At 43.3% G+C, this 26144-nt stretch overlaps 1 protein-coding gene across 1 annotated transcript in view; it reads right to left on the reverse strand.

Moving 5' to 3' along the window:
• LOC115476416 (protein-glutamine gamma-glutamyltransferase 6-like) overlaps positions 1 to 13330 on the reverse strand; it is a 52719-nt gene extending 39389 nt beyond the window's left edge. The window contains exons 1-2 of the mRNA XM_030212786.1: positions 13255 to 13330; positions 1160 to 1330 (exon numbers count right to left, since the gene is read on the reverse strand). Coding sequence (XP_030068646.1) covers positions 1160 to 1330; positions 13255 to 13267 — 184 coding nt within the window. The 5' untranslated portion in view covers positions 13268 to 13330. The remainder of the gene's footprint in view (positions 1 to 1159; positions 1331 to 13254) is intronic.
• Between the last annotated feature and the right edge of the window lie 12814 nt (positions 13331 to 26144).

Below are 26144 nucleotides of genomic sequence, written 5' to 3' on the forward strand. Positions count from 1 at the left end.
GATTACCTCGTTATTCAATTAAGTTACATGCACCAATTGGGCAGAACCCCAAATTTGCACATAAACGTTTTGGTACCTTTTATAGAATTAAGGGGTAACTCTAATCTATAAGATTGGATTGAAATGCAATAGTGTGTAATTGCAAGGGAGGTGTACATATGGGCAGGCTATGAGAAGGTCTCCAACCAATGCATATAATTCATCTATGGGAGGCCAAGAAGATGTCTATTTTAATCTATTTTATAATAACATGTAAGTGAAATTCTGTAAGTAGGCACCATGTATAAGGTACCCTGATGGCTGCTGAGTGCCAATTCTAGAACTGTAGTTGCAACACAGATTCTATTATAGAATACAGGCATTTAGTTATGCCAAGTCAATGGAAGATGTAACTGGATGCAGCTACATTATTATTATGGTTACATTTGTACCCCGCGCTTTCCCACTCATGGCAGGCTCAATGCAGCTTACATGGGGCAACCGAGGGTTAAGTGACTTGCCCAGAGTCACAAGGAGCTGCCTGTGCCTGAAGTGGGAATCAAACTCAGTTCCTCAGTTCCCCAGGACCAAAGTCCACCACCCTAACCACTAGGCCACTCCTCCGCTCTACATCCTACAACATTCTGTAAGTTACTCATGTAAGTGGGAGAGACACCCATGACCCATCCATGCTCCACCCATGCATAAGTCCCGTGCAGTTACAATTAGTGCACTGACATGTTACTTTATAGAATATTTGCGTGGTGCCCATTCGCTCGTAAGTGCCAATTTTCTCGGCATTTATGTGCATTTATAGACTTGTCCTTCATGTGACTTTATCAAATCACCCCTCAAAACCCACAATTATCATGACTAAAATGCAGCTGTGCACAGTTACACTTGCTCAGGAGCTGATCTAAATATACAAAGTATGTGTGCAGAAGTGTATTCCATAACTTACGCGTGTATTTTAAACTCGGCTCAAGCTCCACCCAAACTCCTCCCCCAAACACGCCTACATCTGGGTCACTGAAATATACGTGTTTTCTTGTCAGCACACACACTTTTATGCATGAGGTGATGATATAAGAGGCCTTTTATATGAATAGAGAGGTATGCATAGGTGGAAAAAAACCCTTTATTAAATTACCCCCATCTGCTTGTATGGATTAGAGATTACCTGTCTTTACAGTAAACGTGATGTCTTCAGACTGGATGGGTACGTTGAAAACCAGAATAATCTTAAAGGAGTCCGCTCTCCTCACTACCAGCTCTCTAGTGCTATATTCCATGGTGTTATGTGCCGTTCGATTTTCATTGTAAAGGAAATCCCAAGACTGAATTTGAACACCTTTAAAACAAGAGAGAACGGAAATTGACCTTTCGTTAAGCCAAGTTTGAAAATCACAGAACAAAGAATATTTGGCATCAAGAAAAAGGAATTCTTACATCAAACAGATCATTTTTACCCTGGAAGAGTAACTGTTAATTATTATACGTTAAAAATGACCAGAATCTTTGAGTCATACCATTAGTTGGGAGTTGATAATGCAGGTGTATTCTCTTCTGTCATTTACGTTATAAACTAAAATGTTTTTGCTGTTCTAACGTTTTGCAGTTGTAGTTATGCAAAAGTAGGGTGCATGGTGCCAATGGTTGAAACTAAGCAACACAGGACAGTTTTCATCACACCAAAATCAAGCTCAAGAAGAAGTGTATATATATTGTGATAAAGTCACCTTCAGGATACCCTGTTTCCCCGAAAATAAGACAGTGTCTTATATTAATTTTTGCTCCCAAAGATGCGCTAGGTCTTATTTTCAGGGGACGTCATTTTCGGGGAAACACGGTAACATGATTGGATTATTGCAGTTCTTTACTCAATATCAGCTGCAGAGGCTACAAGCTGTTCAAAATACCCTACTACAGTAAAATTGCAGCTTCTTAGAGAAAATGGCCACTGCAACTTTTAGCAGTAGCTTCCTCGAATTTCAGCAGCCTTTTGAATTTCACAGCAGCAGGACAAGAAGTCAGCATTAAGTAAATTAAGGGGAAGCCTTGATACAGCTTGGTGAAACATGAGTCGGCACAACAATCCCCCTACAACGAAAAAGGAGACTGAGCAATACAGTGCACAGAATCTCCATTTACCTACCGTAAGATAAGTACAGCATTCTAAGTAAGCTTAGTCCTTAGGGTTCCTAATACCCCCTTCCCTCCATGTACCTTCTGTTGAGACACTCACCCAGTTTTAAAGATGTCAGGAGGCTGCCAAACGTCTGTGGGGAAGGGCAGCGGCGGCTTGACTTCAGCCTTTCCCTTCAATGTCCCGCCCTCGCGGAAACAGGAAATACCTCATCAGAGGAAGGCGGGAGACTGGAGAGACTGGACTCGAACTGCCGCAGCGACTTAAAATAACAGCTGAGCTTTAAATGCAGGGCGGCATGTCCGGAACGGAATGGAAGGTAATATGTCGGGGAGTTGAGGGCGGGCTCAGCCGGGGGGTGGGAGGCGGAAGATACAATTTGGAGCTAGGTCTTACTTTCGGGGGAGGCCTTATATTTAGCAATTCAGCAAAACCTCTACTAGGTCTTATTTTCAGGGGATGTCTTATTTTTGGGGAAACAGGGTAGTTGGGTTAAGGTAGTTTCAGTCTGAAATACAAGTCCCAGAAGGCATTGCAGGCAAGGAGCCATAGGGTGAGATGAAGAACCCGGACTGGACTCCTAGCTGCAATCGGGGAAGACATGGGTGTAAGCTGGCAGGTTGTGTAGAGTGGCTGCCACTGGGCGGAAAGAGAGTTAGGAAACCCTGTGTGCAGGAGCTCATCATTGGTCTCATTAGTCTAAGGCTCAACTCAGCTGGTTTGGGTGTGAGGAAGCTAATGGAAGGAGAATGATTGGTGGTGGTAGCTGAAGTCAGGGATTGATTAGGCAGGTGGGAAGGAGTCCCAGGAGTGGAGTTCAGTTCAGGAGAGAGAAGCAGAAGGAGGGAAGCTGATGCAGGGGAAAACCCTTGGGTAGAAGGGGTCCCTAAAATATTGAACTCTCCTGAAGGCAAAAGAGGATAGAAGGTAGAAACTGCTGCTTGGTGACTGAACTGTGATGATGAACTGAAAGAACTGTTTGTCTGGGGAATTGAATTACTGTTTATTGTGCACTGGATAAAGAGCCCAGACTGGAGCCTGTAAGCCTGTATTGAATCCTGGTATGTGCTATGCTGCTGTTGGAACTGTGTACTAGAAACCTGCATGGAATAAAAGTCCTTAAGATTGAAGGTACTGGTGGACATCTATTTCTTCATTGTACCGGGAGACTGTGGCTGGAGGAGATTGTTCTATCCCTGGCTGCACAAGAGAGGCGCCTGGTTACAATATATATACGTGTATATATATATACAGTATATATATATATATATATATATAATGACATTTATAGCCCACATTTTCCCACCCATGGGCAGGCTCAATGTGGCTTACATCAGTCTAAAAGACATACATCAAACAAGCAATAACAATCAAGTACATTGAAGTTGAAGAGGTTAGGGAGTAATTACAGAGGAGACGAGAAGGAGAAGGGCAATAGGGTTCAATAAGTCGTTATGATAGCTACAGTTCAGGAGTTATGGATATAAGGAGGGACTTTGGTGTAAGCTTTTCCAAATAAATTTGTCTTGAGAGATTTTCTGAAAGTCGAATGATCATGAATAGTTTTTACTGATTTAGGTAATCCATTCCACAAATGTGCGCTAATATAGGGAAAGGTGGATGCATAAGTGGTCTTATATTTGAGGCCACAGCATGCTGGGAAATGGAGATTTAAGTACGAACGAGATGATTTGTGAGAATTCCTTGGTGGCAAGTTTATAAGGGTATCCATATAAGCAGGAGCTTCACCATAGAGGATTTTATGCACCAGGGTGCAAACCTTAAAACTTATTCGGTCCTTGACAGGAAGCCAGTGCAGTTTTTCACGAAGTGGTCTTGAACTTTCGAATCTCGATTTTTCCATAGATCACTCTAGCAGCTGTATTCTGGGCAGTTTGCAACTTTTTTTGAAGCATTTCTTTACACCCTCCGTATATTCCATTGCAGTAATCAAGTTGGCTTAAAACTAGTGATTGAACTAAATTGCGAAATACTTCTCTAGGGAAATAAGGTTTTATACGTTTTAGTTTCCAGAGAGAGAAGAATACTTTTTTGATGGTGGCGTTTGTTTGCTGGTCTAGTGTTAGGTTTCCATCAACAATTACTCCTAGTATTTTTAGAGTCTCAGAGATTTGGTAGGGCAAGCTCAGGAGTGATTAAGTTGGAGGGTTTATACTTGTTATAAAGAGAGGAGAATATATATATAAATAGGTCATAAAAAAGTAGACAAATAGGCGGCCTTCAAAAATTCCACAATGAATCAAGAAATATATGGGTAAAATTTTAACGCCATAGTTTGTGTTTCTTTTAAATGCTGTTTGCCATGTTTAAACACATACCCTAATATTCATCAGCGGCTGCTTTCCATATATTGGTGCTGAATTTCCAGGGATACTGACTACTGTTGCTGTTATTCAGGTAATGGTGATATTCAGAGTCAGTCTTCAGCTGTCTCCGAGATCCTCTCAAGCAAGTGAGGTCCCAACAGACGTTACTCTTGCTTTCTTCATGACAGAAGCAATGGTCGGGACCTCACTTGCTTCAAAGGACCTCTGATGCAGATATTGTGCTGAAACAAGGCCATGTTGCACCAGCTAATAAAGATCCTATCATTTTACATAGGGCCTCATTTTCTAAACAGAGAAATGTACAAACAGTGTCACCAAACCGTATTTGGACGTTTTTCTTGCCAAAACGTTCTAATCGGTATTTTTGAAACTCATTATTTAAATGTTTTGATATGCAGTTCATTAGCAATACATCCAGATCACAAGGGGGGCATGTCGGGGTCATGTTGAGGGTGGGATTTGGGCGTTACTAACACTTGGATGTTTTTCTGCCATAACGAAACAAAACAAAAACGTCTAGAGCTACAATCTAAATGTTTTGGTCTAGATCTGTGTTTAGAAGGAATAAGGCAAAAAAAAAAAGGTGCCCTAAATGACCAGATGACCAAAGGTATGAAAGAAACAGCACATACCAGCCTCTATGACAGCATCAGATGTTATAGCCAGGCCCATTGGAGCAACAAGCAGGTCCCTGGGGTAGCCTAGTGGTCACTGCAGGTCACTGTAGAGAAGGAAATCCAGTCCCATATCCCACTCCAACTGTTACACGTGTGGTGGAAAGTGTGAACCCTCCCACACTTACCAAACACCTACCGTACCCACATATAGATGACCCCTTCAGCCATAAGGACTTTGGTAGTGGTTTACAGGTAGGGACAGTGGACTTTTGGTATGTTTTGGAGGGCTCAGCACGTTATCTAAGGAGGTAATGGTGAGACATGTACCCGAAAGCTCTTATGTGAGGTCCACTGCAGAGGCCCCTAGGGTGCCCCATTGCTCTGTTGGGATGTCTGTGTGGCCAGTCTACTAAGAATGCTGGCTCCCCCTGCATCTCAATGACTTGATTTTGCTGCATTTTTCACTTGGACTTTTTTTTTTCTTCAAAAATGGACCAAAAAGATAAATGCATTGGGCACAAAACATCTAGCAAATGGAAAGGATCGGCGTCCTTTATAGAATAACCCTAAGCATATAAACAACACCTAACTTTATGGGCGGGCAATTATGCCTGCTGAAAGCAGATGTAAATGCTGATGCCTAAGTTAGGTGTCAATTGAGTCTATTCTGTAACAATGCGTGCAAATTCTGGGAATGTCCCTGGAACACCCCTTAAAAATCCCCAGTCCATACCCCCTTGAAATTATACGCTATAGGAGTTCCACGACAGCATTAGAGAACATGATATGCATGTTACTCCCAATTAAGGAGAATTAGCACCAATAATTGGTTGATAGCAGCCAATTGTGGGTGCTGATTGGCTCATTAATCAATAAAGTTGCACATGCAAATCGGCAATGAGCTGATTTCCTTTAGTGGCCATATATAGAATCGGGGGTTAGTGTATGATATTACTAAACAGTATTCATTAATAAAAGCATTGGACCACTCAAGTTTTCTCAGGTTCTCCAGGATTCAGGAATTAGTACTACTACTACTTAACATTTCTAAAGTGCTACTAGGGTTACGCAGCGCTGTACAATTTAACATAGAAGGACAGTCCCTGCTCAAAGAGCTTACAATCTAAAGGACATGTGAACAGTCAGTTTGATAGTTGGGTCTGCAGACTGGAACAGTTAAATTGGGGCAGTCTGGATTTCCTGAAAGGTAAGAGTTAGGTGCCGAACGCAGCATTGAAGAGGTGGGCTTTAAGCAAAGACTTGAAGATGGGCAGGGAGGGGGCTTGGCGTAAGGGCTCGGGAAGGTTGTTCCAAGCATAGGGTGAGGCGAGGCAGAATGAGAGGAGCCTGGAGTTGGCGGTGGTGGAGAAGGGTAATGAAAGGAGGGATTTGTCCTGTGAACTGAGGTTTCGGGTGGGAACGTAAGGGGAGATGAGGGTAGAGAGGTAGTGAGGGGCAGCAGACTGAGTGCATTTGTAGGTAAGAAGGAGGAGCTTGAACTGAATGCGGTATCTGATTGGAAGCCAGTGAAGTGACCTGGAGACTGGAGAGTGCAGAGGATTTTTGAGCAGACATAACAGACCAGAAGCTCAAGGTTACCCAGAAGTCAAGAGGAGCCAGGTTTGTCATAGAGGAATAGCTGAAACGGGGAGATGATAGACAAAGATCATGTTTTGTACATGTAAAGCCAGAGAATGTTACTTCTTGCAGCATTGTTTAAATTGATGTTTATACGTAAAGTTTTGGAACACCAAAGAAGTGGAGGCTTATTGAGAGACCACGAGAACACCTAGAGGCCTTGAGGGGAAATCCTCCCCCCCCCCCCCCCCCACACACACACAAGGTTTAAATTCCACCTTTTTAAAGCACATCAAAGGCTAATGCATACAGTTTCAAAAACAAAGCAAAGCAATTAATAACCTGACAAACACCCATCCCAATGCCCTCCTCCCAAACCTATTTCTAGCACCTGACCTTACCCACCCTACACTTACCTCGTGGTACCCAACCTTCCATTTTCCAACAAGCATAGTCTAGTCTTCAATAACCAACAAAGCTGTAAATTATTTGGGGCTACTTTCTTTCCTACAGACAACCTGTTCTCGGTAGCTGGAAACTCCTGTTTTTTTGATTCCTGGATTAAATAAATTACATGTCTCACTGGATCATAGCCTTCTTTCCAGGACATACCTTATAATCTCATTTCTCAAATTCTGAGGTTCCAGCCCATGCTATGCCATTTAAGTTAAGACAAAACCATAAGTTTTTTAAGGGGGGGGGGGAGTTGCTAGCCTGCCAATTCAAGATGGCTCCATAATCCCCCTGACCTGCTCCTCCTCACGCTGCTAAAGCCTACCTAAATGCTGTTTGAGATCAATAATGTCCCACTCCAACTGGAGCAGATTGAGATGATCCTGAAATGTGATCTAGTGAACGTCATTCTCTAAAGACAATCACTGCTGTGCTGCCCCAACGGGGCCAAAAGCAACCGCAAAAGTGGAGAAACTGGATCCGCTACGAGGGGAAGACCAAAAGCAACCGCAAAAGTGGAGAAATTGGATCCGCTACGAGGGGAAGACCAAAAGCAACCACAAAAGTGGAGAAATTGGATCCGCTACGAGGGGAAGACCAAAACAACCGCAAAAGTGGAGAAATTGGATCCGCTACGAGGGGAAGACCAAAGCAACCGCAAAAGTGGAGAAATTGGATCCGCTACGAGGGGAAGACCAAAAGCAACCGCAAAAGTGGAGAAACTGGATCCGCTACGAGGGGAAGACCAAAAGCAACCGCAAAAGTGGAGAAATTGGATCCGCTACGAGGGGAAGACCAAAAGCAACCGCAAAAGTGGAGAAATTGGATCCGCTACGAGGGGAAGACCAAAAGCAACCGCAAAAGTGGAGAAAATTGGATCCGCTACGAGGGGAAGACCAAAAGCAACCGCAAAAGTGGAGAAATTGGATCCGCTACGAGGGGAAGACCAAAAGCAACCGCAAAAGTGGAGAAATTGGATCCGCTACGAGGGGAAGACCAAAAGCAACCGCAAAAGTGGAGAAATTGGATCCGCTACGAGGGGAAGACCAAAAGCAACCACAAAAGTGGAGAAATTGGATCCGCTACGAGGGGAAGACCAAAAGCAACCGCAAAAGTGGAGAAACTGGATCCGCTACGAGGGGAAGACCAAAAGCAACCGCAAAAGTGGAGAAACTGGATCCGCTACGAGGGGAAGACCAAAAGCAACCGCAAAAGTGGAGAAACTGGATCCGCTACGAGGGGAAGACCAAAAGCAACCGCAAAAGTGGAGAAACTGGATCCGCTACGAGGGGAAGACCAAAAGCAACCACAAAAGTGGTTCACATTCCTTTTATTATGTTTTAGATGCTTTTATGTACCTAGATTTTGTGTCTTCCACATACCTTTATATGTGTTTCTAGATGGCTATATATATTGTAACTGTTCAAATTAATATGTACGTAATTACATATCCATCTACTCCACTCTGTTATATGCATTTTAATGGACTCATATTTATATATTTTTTAAATTGTAGACTCCTGAGGCAGGCGTTTCTTGCCGAAACACGGTGCGTGGTCGAGTCTTATTTCCCACTATTAAAGGACATTTTTACTACTTATTCTTCCTGGGTTTTTTTGGAAGTGTCCTGTTGATCATGCTACTCCTCTGTTTCTGGCCTAACATAGTAACATTGTAAATGACGGCAGAAAAAGACCTGCATGGTCCATCCAGTCTGCCCAACAAGATAAACTCATATGTGCTACTTTTTGTGTATACCTTACCTTGATTTGTACCTGTCCTTTTCAGGGCACAGACCGTGTAAGTCTGCCCAGCACTATCCCCGCCTCCCGCCACCGGCTCTGCCACCCAATCTCGGCTAAGCTCCTTAGGATCCATTCCTTCTGAACAGGATTCCTTTATGTTTATCCCGCGCGTGTTTGAATTCTGTTACCGTTTTCATTTCCACCACCTCCCGCGGGAGGGCATTCCAAGCATCCACTACTCTCTCCGTGAAAAAATACTTCCTGACATTTTTCTTGAGTCTGCCCCCCTTCAATCTCATTTCATGTCCTCTCGTTCTACCGCCTTCGCACCTCCGGAAAAGGTTCGTTTGCGGATTAATACTTTTCAAATATTTGAACGTCTGTATCATATCACCCCTGTTTCTCCTTTCTTCCAGAGTATACATGTTCGGGTCATCAAGTCTCTCCTCATACGTCTTGTAACGCAAATCCCTTACCATTCTCGTAGCTTTTCTTTGCACCGCTTCAATTCTCTTTACATCCTTCGCAAGGTACGGCCTCCAAATCTGAACACAATACTCTAGGTGGGGCCTCACCAACGACTTATACAGGGGCATCAACACCTCCTTTCTTCTGCTGGTCACACCTCTCTCTATACAGCCTAACAACCTTCTAGCTACGGCCACCACCTTGTCATACTGTTTCGTCACCTTCAGATCCTCAGATACTATCACCCCAAGATCCCTCTCCCCATCCGTACCTATCAGATTCTCCCCGCCTAACACATACGTCTCCAGAGGATTTCTATTCCCTAAGTGCATCACTTTGCATTTCTTCGCATTGAATTTTAATTGCCAAACCTTAGGCCATTCTTCTAGCTTACTCAGATCCTTTTTCATGTTTCCCACTCCCTCCCGGGTGTCCACTCTGTTACAGATCTTAGTATCATCCGCAAATAGGCAAACTTTACCTTCTAACCCTTCGGCAATGTCACTCACAAATATATTGAACAGAATCAGTCCCAGCACCGATCCTTGAGGCACTCCACTACTCACCTTTCCCTCCTCCGAGCGAATTCCATTCACCACCACCCTCTGGCTTCTGTCCGTCAACCAGTTCCTAATCCAGTTCACCACTTCGGGTCCTATCTTCAGCCCATCCAGTTAACGGGGTCCATAGATTCTTGAAAGAGAAGTGCTATAGGGGTTTACAACTTGGAGAAAATTTCAGTGGCGTTGCCACAGGTGGGCCCGGCCCACCCACTTAGGTTTCAGGTCCATCCAACAGTAGCACATGTTTAGTGGTAGCTGGTAGGGATCCCAAGCTCTGCCAGCTGGAGACTTCTCCCTGATGGTAACGAAAACGCTACTCTCCAAGATACCGGCACCTGCGCATGCTCAGTTTTCAGTGCATGCCTGCTGCAGATTACCAAGGTGGAGAGAAGCATTTTCCCACCAGCTGAGATATTGTTCTGGCGTGGGGGGGGGGGGGGGAGAACACTTGGTGCCAACCCATTTCTTGCCTAGGCCCACCCAAAATCTGCTGTCTGGCTACGCCCTTTGGAGAAATGTCTGACCTTGGAAGCAGAAGATGTTGATAATAGCTTTAATAGTAGCACATATTTATGCGGTTTGGCGCATCTTTACAACGAATCCTGTTAGACAAAAAAAAAAAAAAATCTCTCAGTCAAGTAGAAAGAAAGTGTCCGGATTTATTCAATACTCAACCACAAAAAAAGAAGAAAAAAAATGTAGTGGTAAGCAGCACTTTCTCCATATTCAATGCAGCATCAGTTTTTAAAGCGTCTATGGTGTAGTAAAATTAGCGAGGTAAACCAACTAGATAAATACAAATCCCAGAAAAAACCACTGGTGCTTATTAAAGCTTCAAAAATATAATAAACCAGGGTCGCACTGGAGAGTACACAATGGGAGAATGGCTATGTCTCTATCAACGCAAATAAATCGAAATAATTCAAGTGTATGTGGAATAATCTCAGAGTAAAATCTCACCCAAGCGAGGCTACATTCATGTGATTTATGCCTCTGAGGGTGGCTACGTTTCTCAATCATTGATTTACTCCACTTTTTTTTAGAATATTATGTGAGCAAACACCCAGTGCTCAAATTTTAAACAAAATCCTCACCTTCAATTAAAATAACCATGCTCTCATTGTCCCCCCTCAGTGACTGAACTCCCACTAGTACCCGATAATGATACTCTGGAGTTGTACTCCTAATCTTCTTAATCTCAGGCACTTAGCTTATGTGGAACGAATCCGCTGTCCAAAATCCACTTGTATAATGGCGTCCAATACTTTCCGCTTATGCTGCAACTCGCGTTAGTCCAAAGTAGTAAAATTATCAGCATAAGCAGAAACCACCTGTTGTGCGAAGGACCAACGGGACCCATTTCACCAAAAAATATACGGCTTCATCGGAGTCTTCAACTATATAGGCAACCAATTTTGCAGTTGCTGTGTATGTGGCGAAGACAATCTTACGTCTAGGCCTAGCGCTGAGGTTCTCAGAAATACAACGGTTTGGTGCATCTTTACAACACGTACAGGCCCAATCTCTTGTAAAACCAATTTGAATATTACAGCACTGTTGTGCTGTCTGGCTCTTCCTTCAAGACACAAGAGATCGGTTTCCATAAATAGTTATTTTATTGTTCTTTGACACAGTATAACCTTGTGCAGGCCTTTCATCACACATTATGCTTTGGTCAGTGCACCAGCAGTCTTTCTCGCTTGAGTTATTGTTGACAGTTCTAGTTGTTACATCCATTGTGTCGATTAGAGATCACTTTATGTGAATTAAAATTGTTTTGTATTTTTTAGTGCACTGCTTTTTCGAGTGATTCCGTATCATATGGTCTTATTTTTAAATGACAATGCTTAGTACTATGTTGAATTGCCACATGAGGTACATTGTTTTGTGATGTATGGAAACTACTACTACTACTACTATTTAGCATTTCTATAGTGCTACAAGGCGTACACAGCGCTACACAAACATAGAAGACAGTCCCTGCTCAAAGAGCTTACAATCTAATAGACAAAAAATAAAGTAAGCAAATCAAATCAATTAATGTGTATAGGAAGGAGGAGAGGAGGGTACAGAGTGGGTGACGGCTGAGAATAACAGTACAGATGTTGTTAGATATCAGATTGTGGAGGCCCCACTTGGAGTATTGTGTTCAGTTTTGGAGGTTGTATCTTGCTAAAGATGTAAAAAGACTGGAAGTAGTGCAAAGAAAAGCTACGAAAATGGTATGGGGTTTGCGTTGCAAACCATATGAGGAGAGACTTGCTGACCTCAACATGTATACCCTGGAGGAAAGGAGAAACAGGGGTGATATGTTACAGATGTTCAAATATTTGAAAGGTATTAATCTGCAAACGAACCTTTTCCGTAGATGGGAAGGCGGTATCACATACCATGTAAAATGAGTTTATCTAGTTGGGCAAACTGGATGGACCGTACATGTCTTTATCTGCCGTCATTTACTATGTTACTATGTTAGATACAAACGGAAGATATTCCAATACAAAGATTTGCCCAAGCCCACCCATAGCTACACCACTGTTGTAAACTCCTGGTCTCTACTCCAAAGGTCTTCCCTATCACATATAGATCTTCCCCACACCCATATAGACTTCCTTTTTAAGACCTTCCTGAAGGCCCTCCCTGAGCCTAACTTAATGGCTCCCTGGTGTATAGTGGGTCGAGGAGAATCAATTCCCTGTCACTCCTACCCTTACTGACACCAGGTCTAAAACGGCGCTGGAGACCCTAGCACTGGGGGTCAAGCTGCTGTTTAAGCAAAATATGTACGATAAATTCACGTCTTTTACTGCATGTTTGTAATTCCTTTCTCTGCCCCCCCCCCCCCCACACACCCTAATTGATGTAATCAGGGAAACTGGGAAAGGAATATCAGAGAGGCAGCAAAAGTAGGAACAATACCAGCATATATTATCAGAAAGACGAAATGGGCCTATTTTATAACAAAGCGGCTATGTGAAAAGTCCAAAAAAGGTACCTATGTGCTTATATAAAATAGGATCATAAAATAGCCCCAGCAGCACACAAATGTCATCACACAAATTTACACCTCATAGTGGCAAAAGTTGCAAAGTATATTAAAATGAAATCTAGCATAACACAGAAAAACATACACCTTATCAACACAAATCCAAAAATGTACCATAGCTTCTGTTATCAGAGAAAAATGCACCCTGATAAGAATATAGTAGATACAAGAGTCCTCGTTAGATATATCTACACACTGGTACCGGCGTTAAAAGTTTGGGTTTGTGAGAATCCATTTTATACTAATGCATTCTTATTAAAGAACCAACACACTTGATTATACATTAAAGTCATTTTCACCATTGCACCTACCTGTACCAGCCATGATTTTCCTTGTGCCTTCAGTAATTCAGGCAAGGTTGGAGAAAGATGTGACTACAAGAACCAGCTGATTGCATGAGTACTTATACCTTCTCCTTATGAACAAGCGCATTAACATTCAAAGGAGCTGGGTGTGTCAGTGAGTGCCTGATTACGATGAAACAATGAGTCTTTCCAAATATGCACCCAGGGTTGGTGTAACACATTAGGACTCAAGGCAGAAACTAACAAGCTGTCTCAATGTAAGGAAGGCCTTTATCCTCTAATGATATGGTCTGGGGAATGCTCTGTTCACGTTTTCCTCATTCTGTAGGGCGGAGGATGCTACCTAGCTTGACTTTCTGCGAAAAGGCACTAGATCAGTGGTTGCCAAACCTAGTCCTGGAGGCACCCCAGCCAGTCAGGTTTTCAGGATATTCACAATGAATATTCATGACAGAGATTTGCATGCACTGCCTCCACAATGGACATTAGATTGGCTGGGTTATCCAGGTCCAGGAGGTAGATTTTAGGCTGTATTTAGAATTCTGGTAGTTCCCATCCTGATGCATTGTGGGACCTGCACCACTCATTTCAATGGGTGGAATCAGGGACTGCAAATGCCATGCAGCTTTGGGATGTAAGCTCAAAGTCGGGACTGGTCAAAAAGTCATCCTCCCGGAGCTGGGTAACTTTCTAGTTCAAGGATAGGCACGAGATAGATCTAAATGCAATGGAGGCAGTCCACGTTAATCTCATATATAATCATTATGGATAGCCCCAAACCCTAAGGAATCAATATTCAGCTGGCTGAATTAGACCTAAATACTCAGTGCTGGAGCATATTTAGGCACCGGAACTGAACATCTGGGTCTGGTGAGTTTTCTGTGCGCCGCCAAGATTCAGCAATGGGACCCAGATAGATCCCACTTAAATTAGGACAGCCTTTTTTGTGCAGTAGTTGAATATCAGTGGTGCCTGGGTATCTTCTTCAGCCCTGGCTCCACATCCAGACCAACCTGACAGATAAGGGGTAATTCTATAACTGGTTGTCAACATTTAAGCACCCAAATCAAGCTGGTTGTCCACCTGTTCTACTATAAGAACGCATTGCGTTCAAGGTCTGCACTCTGGTTCATAAGATCATACACGGTGAAGCTCCGGGGTATATGTCAAGCCTTATAGACCTACCAACCAGGAATTCTACCAAATTATCACATACGTTCCTGAATCTCCACTATTCTAGCTGCAAAGGTCTAAAATATAAATCAACATATGCATCCAGTGTCTCCTATATAAGCACGCAAATATGGAATGAATTACCAAAATCCATGAAAACAACACACGACATAAATAATTTCCGAAAATTAATGAAAACTAACCTATTCAATAAGGCATACCACAAAGATCCATCCTAACTGGTCGTACGAAAAAGCCAGCCAGGCGAAAAGTGTGCCTGTCAGCATCTTTGCTGAGATAAGTGATATGGAGGGGCATAATCGAACGGGGGCACCCATCTATAAGGGCGCCCATCTCTAGGGACGGCCCCGTAAAGAAGCGTACACAACCGTATTATTGAAACAAGATGGCCGGCCATCTTTTATTTCAATAATATGGTCGTGGACGGCCAGTTCTCAACATTTGGGCCGCCCTTAGAAATGGCCGCCATTGGTTTTCGCCTATAATGGAAACTAAGGGCGGCCATCTCAAACCCGGCCAAATCCAAGCCATTTGGTCGTGGGAGGAGCCAGCATTTGTAGTGCACTGGTCCCCCTCACATGCCAGGACACCAAACGGGCACCCTAGGGGGCACTGCAGTGGACTTCACAAATTGCTCCCAGGTACATAGCTCCCTTATCTTGGGTGCTGAGCCCCCCAACCCCCACCCCCAAAACCCACTACCCAGAACTGTACAACACTACCATAGCCCTTAAAGGGTAATGGGGGAGCACCTAGATGTGGGTACAGTGGGTTTCAGGTGGGTTTTGGAGGGCTCCCATTTACCACCACAAGTGTAACAGGTAGGGGGGGATGGGCCTGGGTCCGCCTGCCTGAAGTAGTACCCACTAAAAACTGTTCCAGGGACCTGCATAGTGCTGTGATGGAGCTGGGTATGACATATGAGGCTGGCATAGAGGCTGGCAAAAAAATGTTTTTAAAATTTTTTTTAGGTGGGAGGGGGTTGGTGATCACTGGGGGAGTAAGTGGAGGTCTTCCCCGATTCCCTCCGGTGGTCATCTGGTCAGTTCGTGCACCTTTTCATGGCTTGGTCGTCAACAAAAAGGGACCAAGTAAAGTCAGCCAAATGCTCGTCAGGGCCACCCTTCTTTTTTCCATTATCGGCCGAGGACGGCCATCTCTTAACCATGCCCCCGTCCCGCCTTCGGTACACTGCCGACATGCCCCCTTGAACTTTGGCCGTCCCTGCGATGGAAAGCAGTTGAGGCTGGCCAAAATCGGCTTTCGATTATGCCGGTTTGGCCGGCCCTGAGAGAAGGCCGCCCATCTCCCGATTTGTGTCAGAAGATGGGCGCCCTTCTCTTTCGAAAATAAGCAGGATGGTTATTCAGCATTTATGATGCTTTTAATGAATATAAAAATACAAAAATGAAAATAAGAACACTGGCATTCATTGATGAAAGATAATAAAATTAGTACAATAAGGGATTTTTGGACCAATGATTGAAGTTTCGCTCATAAGAGAAAGTAGCCACAAAATATGACGGCAATTGCATTATTGAACGTTGTCTGAGGTCCTTTTTTCCCCTGATTAGACAAAATTATATTGTGGAATTGGAGAAGTTCCAGTTGGATTGCCCTTTGTAGAGTGACATTTATAGAATCCAGCCCTGTGCTAATAAGTAATGAACTGTTTTTGCTACCTCATTAGCACACTTTTCACATTAAAACTAATCAAAAGCTTTACAAATACTAACATGAGTAGATTTACCTTGCACACATTAACCACACTAATATAGCTTTTAATATGTGCTAACCCCTGGAATAGCATCAATGCACTTTAGTACATTCACCACCAACAACTGCCGTCGTATTTATTTATTTGTCGCATTTGTATCCCACATTTCCCCACCTATTTGCAGGCTGAATGTGGCTTACAATGTTCCGTCATGGCATTCGCCATTCCAGAGTAAAAGATGCAATTGGTATTACATAAAGAACATGGATGACACAATAGAATTAAGCAATCAGGTATAGAGAGATAACATTCAGAATATCAGGTAAATGGTGATGCGCTGCAGTTCCTATTATGGATCGTTGTGGTATGCCTTGTTGAAGAGATGAGTCTTCATTGACTTGTGAAAGTTGATTGGGTCGTAGATTGTTTTCAGGTCAAGTGGCAATGCATTCCACAACTGCGTGCTCATGTAGGAAAAGCTGGACACATGTATTAATCTGTATTTTAGTCCTTTACAGCTAGGGAAGTGAAGATTCAGGAATGTGCGGGATGATCTTTTAGCGTTCCTGGGTGACAAGTCAATAAGGTCTGACGTGTAGGCCGGGGCATCTCCGTGAATGATTTTATGTACCAGAGTGCAGACCTTGAACGCAACACACTCTTTAAGTGGAAGCCATGTATATAACGTTAACAAAATTGTAAGTTTTATGTGAAACGGTACCTGCCAGTGGCATAGCAAGTGGGGTGCGGGAGGGGCGGTCCGCCCTGGGTGTCGGCTCAGGGGGGGTGCTCCCTGCCAGCTCCCCCCCCCCGACCCAGTGCCTACCCTCCTCTGTCCAACCAGCTCCCTACCTTTAAAAAAATATCAGAATCCGAGGCGAGGCGCAGCGCCTCGCGCCTGCACATAAAAGAAATGTGGACCATCTCATCGGGCCTTCCCTCGCTCTATCTGTCCCACCCTCCGCCGACGCAACTTCCTATTTCCGCAAGGGCGGGAAAGACAGAGCGAGAGAAGGTCCAATGAGACAGTCCACATTTTTTTTACGTGCAGGCGCGAGGCGCTGCGCCTCGCCTCGGATTCCGATATTTTTTTTTAAGGTAGGGAGCTGGTTGCATGGAGGAGGGTAGGCACTGGGTCGGGAGGGGGTTGTCGATGCGTCGAGGGTGGGGGGATGTCATGGTGCTGCACCCGGGGGGGGGGGGGGGGCGGGTGCAACGGCGAACCGCCCCGTCTCGGGTGGCAGCTCCCCCCTGCTACGCCACTGGTACCTGCTGTACACTGCCTTGGATGAATCTCTTCATAAAGGGGGTTAAAGAAATCCCAATAAATTAATAAATTATAATGCAGGTCTTCTTGCATTCCATGGACCTATCTTTGTGTTTTGTGCGTGTGCGTGTGTGTGTGTGTGTTTTCATACCTCCAGGTTTTATCTGCATCTCATTTGGGCCAAGTGATGTAGTTTTACTGAAAAGTACTGCCTTTGTTGTCATTTGATTTTCACTGAAAACTTCCTATGGGGAGGATTTTCAGAGATCCATGTGTCTGACTTTAGAAGTTATCCAGATAAATCAAACAAGGGTCAATTTGTGAGCCTTAAATCACAAAGGGAGGGGAGCAGATCCAGAGGCTTCCAGAGGTAAGGTTTATATCAGCCAAGTAAAGTAGGATTTTCAGGTTTTGAAGAGGCTAAAGTTTACGCTCACACAAATGACTGCTCTTAATCTAGCTGGGTATATTTTGTATGGCTAAATTTAGGCAGGATGATATTCAAGGATTATTATGTTTTGTTTTTTTACTAAAGCAGTGAGGCTGACCATTTCTAAATATCTGGCCATTTAGGGGCAGCTTTTTTGCACACTGGGGTGGAGATAAAATGTGTCTGTGTAATAGCAAAATTTGGCCATTGAATAGATAAGTTATCCATTTAAGCCATGCCACAGAAACAGCAAGCCTAACCAAACAGCTAAGTTACCTATATATTCAGCAGCTCACTTCAAATGGAGAAGGCTGTTGAATAAATATAAATAAAGTTAAGCAATTCAAGCTCCCGCTTCACTATGTGATGGTGGCTCATTTGAATATGGCTCCCAGGAAGACTTTAAGCTGAAAATGTAGCTGTTGAGACGTGACTAACAACTAGGTTAAAAATGGCAGGCTACGTCACCTGCTAAGCAAGTTTTTGAAGACTGGCTAGTATATTACTCACTGCATTTAGCAAAGGATGTGTAAAGCTGGGGAAGAGAAATTGAGGTAGAGTTCCGGATCCACCTAGATTTGAACCGGTCTCCGACGACAGCTGAAAGAAACACATCAGATGACAGAGTGTACAATGTTCACAGCAGCACTTCCATAGCTCTTCACCGAACGCAGGCACATGGAATTGAGTGGTGACCGCTCAACTTAATTGATACATCTAAAGCATTTCATTGAAAAGCCTCCTGCTGCTGATTGATTTACCGTCCAAGATTTATTATGTGCTTAGCTTAGTTACATTTGTGCCCCGCGCTTTCCCACTCATGGCAGGCTCAATGCGGCAGGCAATGGAGGGTTAAGCGACTTGCCCAGAGTCACAAGGAGCTGCCTGTGCCGGGAATCGAACTCAGTTCCTCAGGACCAAAGTCCACCACCACTAGGCCATTCCTCCACTGTTGCTACTATTTGAGATTCTACATTCCACTAGCAACATTCCATGTAGACGTCGGCCCTGGCAGATCACCAATGTGGCCGCGCAGGCTTCTGATTCTGTGAGTCTGACGTGCAGGACGTCAGACTCACAGAAACAGAAGCCTGCGCAGCCTTCTACATGGAATGTTGCTAGTGGAATAGCAACATTCCATGTAGAATCTCCAATAGTAGCAACATTCCATGTAGAATCTCCAATAGTATCTATTTTATTTTTGTTACATTTGTACCCCGCGCTTTCCCACTCATGGCAGGCTCAATGCGGCTTACATGGGGCAATGGAGGGTTAAGTGACTTGCCCAGAGTCACAAGGAGCTGCCTGTACCGGGAATTGAACTCAGTTCCTCAGTTCCCCAGGACCAAAGTCCTCCATCCTAACCACTAGGCCACTCCTCTGTGTCTTTTGTATTTTAACTTTCTTCTCACACCTTTTTCATGTTCATTTTTTTTTCTTGCTACAGTGTATAAATACAGACACTGGTTGGCATTAGTTGGGTTCATGTTTGATCTCTCATTGATTGGAACGTGTTGAATAAATTAGTAGTACGTTGGTAAAACTAGTAGAAAAAAAAAGTAGGTTATTAGTTTCTCCCAAATATTAAGAAGACTTTTATAGATTGTACTATGAATTAAAAACCTCTCAAGGTTTGTGTTGGGTTCTTTTTTTCTCCAAAATTAGAAAGTTATTTTTTTTTCTTTTTATAATGTTTTATTTATCATTTTTGGTGTAACGGCACAGATAACGCAATACATTATGCAAATATAAGAATGAATAAGAGCCGAGATGAAAAATATTATTCACATTGGTATATTAAGGGACTCGTTTTCAAAAGAGAAAAACATCTCAAAAAATAGAATAAGTGGCACTTGGATGTTTTTCTCTGAAAAACATCCTAATCATAATCTTCAAAACTTGGATTTGAGATGTTTTTCTCTGCAGTGCATGCAAATCACAAGGGAGCTTGTTGGGGGTGGGATTTGGGTATTTTTTAGCAACATTCCATGTAGAATCTCCAACAGTATCTATTTTATTTTTGTTACATTTGTACCCTGCGCTTTCCCACTCATGGCAGGCTCAATGTGGCTTACATGGGGCAATGGAGGGTTAAGTGACTTGCCCGGAGTCACAAGGAGCTGCCTGTGCCTGAAGTGGGAATAGAACTCAATTCCCCAGGACCAAATTCCACCACCCTAACCACTAGGCCACTCCTCCACTGTTGCTACTATTTGAGATTCTACATGGAATGTTGCTATTCCACTAGCAACATTCCATGTAGAAGTCGGCCCTTGTAGATCACCAATGTGGCCGCGCAGGCTTCTGCTTCTGTGAGTCTGACTTCTGCTTCTGCAGGACGTCAGACTCACAGAAACAGAAGCCTACGCAGCCTTCTACATGGAATGTTGCTAGTGGAATAGCAACATTCCATGTAGAATCTCCAATAGTAGCAACATTCCATGTAGAATCTCCAATAGTATCTATTTATTTTTGTTACATTTGTACCCTGCGCTTTCCCACTCATGGCAGGCTCAATGCGGCTTACATGGGGCAATGGAGGGTTAAGTGACTTGCCCAGAGTCACAAGGAGCTGCCTGTGCCTGAAGTGGGAATCTAACTCAGTTCCTTAGTTCCCCAGGACCAAAGTCCACCACCCTAACCACTAGGCCACTCCTCCACTGTTGCTACTATTTGAGATTCTACATGGAATGTTGCTATTCCACTAGCAACATTCCATGTAGAATCTCCAATAGCAGCAACATTCCATGTAGAATCTCCAATAGTATCTATTTTATTTTTGTTACATTTGTACCCCGTGCTTTCCCACTCATGGCAGGCTCAATGCGGCTTACATGGGGCAATGGAGGGTTAAGTGACTTGCCCAGAGTCGCAAGGAGCTGTCTGTGCCTGAAGTGGGAATCAAACTCAGTTCCTCAGTTCCCCAGGACCAAAGTCCACCACCCTAACCACTAGACCTCCACTCTGGGTAGTCCCAAGACCTGGATGTTTTTCTGCCATAATGGAAACAAAGCAAAAATGTCCAAGGCTAAATGTTTTGGTATAGACCTGTTTCAATAATGACTAGTCACCAAGTCACCACTGGAGGGATTAAGACATGACTCCCTCTTACCCCTTCCCACCCACCAAATATGTGAAAGAAACAGTACATACCAGTCTCTATGACAGCTTCAGATGTTATGGCCAGTCCTATTAGAGCAGCAAGCAGGTTCATTGAGCAGCCTAGTGGTTGATGCAGTGCACTGTAGAGAAGGGGACCCAGGCCCATATCCCACTCTCACTGGTACACTTGTGGTGGAACATGTTAGCCCTCCAAAATCCACCAAAACACCTATATATAGGTGGCACCTGGATGCATACGGGCCGTTGCAGTGGTGTACAGTTGGGTACAGTAGGTTTTTGGTAGATTTTGGAGGGCTCACCATACAAAATAAGGGGGCAACAGTGAGATATGTATCTAGAACCTTTTCTGTGAAGTCCTCTGCAGTTCCTCCTAGGCACTGCTCTGCTGGGACGTCTGTGTGGCCAACCTACTAAGAATGATGGTCCCCCATCCATCCCAATGGCTTGTTTTTGTGAATTTTTCCACCTTGGACCTTTTTTTTTAATGGTCCTAAAAGATAGATGCACTGAGCACAAAAACATCTAACAAATGGTCATTTTTGAAACAAAAAGTTGGAAATTTTTCTGGTTTGAAAATGGCCATGTTCGCTACTGGATTTTTGGATCTTTTTTGCAAAACATCTAAAATCGGATTTAGACATCATATCGAAAATACCCCTCTACATCAACAACCAACCAACGATCATTTCAAGGTATGTTACAACAAAAGTGTACAAACATAAAAAATAATAGAATATACTTAGTTTGAAGCAACATCATAATAACAATAAAAACAATGATACTTGTAATAGGGATGGGCATTCATTTGCAATGATATAGGAAATGTCAATGACATATCCCATATCAAGGTATGTAATCAAATGAAAATGAGCAGAAAAACATGAAAATTAATAACAGTGCACATTCTATCGAAAGAGTGCACACTCATTGCAAAGATAGCGCCCCTTGTGCATGCATGCATGCATAGAGCATGCTCTTTCAGAAAGAATACATCCTCTTTGTACACAGTGCACCTTCTTTTGAAAGAGTGCACGCTCAATGACCAAAGGAAATGAATACAAGAAACATTTCTAGAAACGACGTGGGAAACAATACAAAATAATTTGAACCCTTAATCAATCTTCAATGGCCGCAGGTGTCACAGAAAGCTAAGCAGCTGAAGAAGTCCCTTGAATACGAAAGCCACTCTGTGCTCGCCATTTTTGGAATTTAGCCAGAATGATGCTGGTAGCCACACCTGTAGGGTACGGAGATTTATCTAAACGTTTCTGCCTTAAACATTAACTTATTGGCCAGCCTTTATTTTTGCCAGAGGAGCAGAATGAAAGGCAGACTTTGATGCAGCCCAAGCAATTTTATTTTCAAAAACTTATGGGGCTGATTTTCAATGCACTAAGACTTACAAAGTTCCATAACAACCTATAGAACTTTGTAAGCTTAAGTGCTTTGAAAATACGCCTCTACATCTCCTGGACTGATATCTGAGTGACTGATTGCTATGCTATGAATAGCATCCAAATTCGGGAGCCAAAAAATCCAGCACTTAGCGCCATTTAATAAAGGGCACGTGGCTTATATAGAATAGTGCTTATTATGGATCCCTGGCCTAACTTTTGGATACTAAAATACAAATGTACTCGTTTTTTACTATAACAATGGAGTGGATGTGAAGCGTCTGTTCACGCTTTCTAAAAATACTAGGACTAGGAGGCAAGCGATGAAACTACAGTGTAGTAAATTTAAAACAAATCAGAGACATTGTTTCTTCACCCAACGTATAATTAAACTCTGGAATTCGTTGCCGGAGAAAGTGGTGAACGCGGTTAGCAGAGTTTAAAAAGGGTTTAAAAAGGGGTTGGACGGTTTCCTAAAGGACAAGTCCATAAACCGCTACTAAATGGACTTGGGAAAAATCCACAATTCCAGGAATAACATGTATAGAATGTTTGTACGTTTGGGAAGCTTGCCAGGTGCCCTTGGCCTGGATTGGCTGCTGTCGTTGACAGGATGCTGGGCTCGATGGACCCTTGGTCTTTTCCCAGTGTGGCATTACTTATGTACTTATGAACTTGTAACGTATACCACACATACATCATAACCTATCCTGATATCTAAGGAACTCACTCATTCAAGCCTTTCATTTCACCATCAGGCCCCCCACCCACTATGACCAATATACATTCTTTATATCAATATGTCCAGTATATCTAAACAACTACAGACATATATTTCAATTACTTCCACTTAAGTCCATTTGACAAGCACTGGGCAGTTTATCAAGCTCAAAGTTAGTCCACTTGAGGTACCGTATCCCCTGTACTGTGCATCATCTGTACAGCAGTGTTTGCTACAAGAGTTTTTTTGAAGAAAATCCTCTGTTATAAAATGTCGAAGTAGGCTAGCTCGATAGCAAAGCGCAGTTTGAAGAGAGCTTCCGTATGATATCACCAAACAATCAGCAGCTGATTTCGCTTTAGCTCCTCAATGCGAGACCGCATTTCGTGTTGTCCATGTCTATATCGGTAGCTGTGAAAGTAAATGCCAATTCCCTTGACAAAGCAGCAGATTGCGAAACAGGCTCCTGTCGGGCTGGCATCGGTACCGGAGACATAATTAAATGGTGACAAGAGAAAGAGAAACCTTAGAGGCACGAAAGGTCTTTTACATATGGATACAGCGAACATTAAAAGGGCTCGTAGCTTCAGGTAACCTAAGATAAGTTACTTTTGCATTCCATTTAAGTTGTTTGCAACAGGCGGCAGTGCACTAGAAAACTAGAAAAAAATGATATGAGCACAATGTTAAAGACATTTGGATTTAAGTTATAGCAATTGGTGATTCATCACGAGCAAATATGTCAATGATTATACTGTGTCACTATTGCAGTGGCTTAATATAAGCATGTCAAAAGTTTTCTGCGTGACAGTATGAGACGTCCCCTTTCAAATAATATATTGCTGTTGCAGTCATTTTGCTCTTCCTACGCTTAGTTGTGTCTTCATCAGGATGAGCAACTCCCGAGACCTTCTGGAACAAATATCCACAAGGGGAACCTCCGCCGATGGTATACGTTACAATGATGATTAAAACTCCATTGTTATAGTAAAAAAAATGAGTATGTTTGTATTTTAGTGTGCAGGAATTGTACTCCAATATAATTCATTTACCCCTGCTGGAGTAGATACTAACTTTTGGGTGCCAGGCTTACGCTTGCTGAAACCTGTAAATGCTGGCACCCAAGTTAGGTGCCCTTAGGCATTATATTGTAATTCTGCATCAATGCCCCTGATATAACCATGGCCACAGCCCTTTTCAGATACACACTATTGAAGTCAGGCGCCGTGTCTTGTAGAATAGTGCACAGCCAGATGTGCATGGAAATTTTAATAAGTGCCAATTAACATTAAATTAAATTGGTTGTTAGCATCCAGTTGTTCATGGTTCAGAGTTCATTATCCAATTTATTTATTTATTTTTATTTATTGCATTTGTATCCCACATTTCCCCACCGATTTGCAGGCTCAATGTGGCTTACAGAGTATGGTTATGACATAATCATTTCATGATAACAAGTACAGTGCTTAATGTTTGAAGATTATGTAAGGGAAGATCAACAGAATCATTTCATGATAACAGGTACAATTCTTGATGTTTGAAGGTTAGGTAAGGCTTGCACATCTTGGAAGGGTACCCCAAAGTTAGGCGTGCAACTTTGGGTGTCATAGAAAGAATCTGGGGGCATGTGCATAACCAGTTCTAGAGATGAAGGGTACCTCTGACATGGGACACCTATGATGTGGCTTGCAGGGATTTCCAAGCCCCACCAGCTGAAAACGCCCAACAACTGTCCGTCCTGCATACCAGCAAGCAGTGACTGATACATACTGCTACTCACACTGGCCCCACAGCCTTCTCTCCGACATATTCCTGCCTATGCGGAAACAGGAATTTGCATCAGTGGGAAGGCTGTGGGGCCAACATTAACAGTGTGTATTAGTTGCTGCTGTGGAGGAGTGGCCTAGTGGTTAGGGTGGTGGACTTTGGTCCTGGGGAACTGAAGAACTGAGTTCGATTCCTGGCACAGGCAGCTCCTTGTGACTCTGGGCAAGTCACTTAATCCTCCATTGCCCCATGTAAGCTGCATTGAGCATGCTATGAGTGGGAAAGCACGGGGTACAAATGTAACAAAAATAAATAAAATAAATACCGGTGAAAATCTGCTATTTAAAAGGTATACAGGAGACAGAGGATGTTTGAGTGACCATATGGCAGGCAGATGAGAGAAAGAGAGACCAAATCACGTGTGGAATGGAGTGGGGTTCTTCTTGCCACCCATCTTGGCCCAGGCCCACCCAAAATTGGGTGTCTGGCTACGGTCCTGATTCAACTGTTCAGTTAGTGGTATCAATGTCATCGATAACTGGTCAGCACTGATCCCCGGATATTCAACACCACCAGGGAGTCAGAGTCAGTTTTGGTGACAGTGTTCTTGAAGAGTCAAGAGGAGTTCCACGCATATTAGACTCCATTGGTGCATTACTGGCTATAATTGAATTTTATTTTAGGTCTCTGATGAAACTCCCAACGCAGGCATAGTGATGGCGAAACACGGCCTATGTCAGGTTATTTATTTTATTTTTGTTACATTTGTACCCCGCGCTTTCCCACTCATGGCAGGCTCAATGCGGCTTACATGGGGCAATGGAGGGTTAAGTGACTTGCCCAGAGTCACAAGGAGCTGCCTGTGCCGGGAATCGAACTCAGTTCCTCAGTTCCCCAGGACCAAAGTCCACCACCCTAACCACTAGGCCACTCCTCCACCCTTTATTTGAATAAAGGCCCTTTGTGCTGTTTTTTTCCACACTTGGTGCTGTGTACTTTGCCCCTCTCGTTTTTGTACCTTAATATCAAACTCCAAATTCTTTTAGCTTTGATGTACTATGAAAGAACGCAGACATGCAGAACTATCAGAAGTAGGACATGCCATCTCTGACTGGAGAGGAACAATTTAGTTTCCATAATGCAAGCAAGAGCAAGTGAATTCAGGTTACATCACATCTTTCTTGCTGCTTCTTATCCTGAAAAAACACCCCGTGTTTGTCAAAGCAGCTAATGCATTCCTTTATTTATTTGGTTTTATTCCAGATGTTCATATCATCTGTCGG

The sequence above is a fragment of the Microcaecilia unicolor genome, chromosome 8 (genome assembly GCF_901765095.1).
Source record: "Microcaecilia unicolor chromosome 8, aMicUni1.1, whole genome shotgun sequence".
NCBI classification, from domain to species: Eukaryota; Metazoa; Chordata; class Amphibia; order Gymnophiona; family Siphonopidae; genus Microcaecilia; species Microcaecilia unicolor.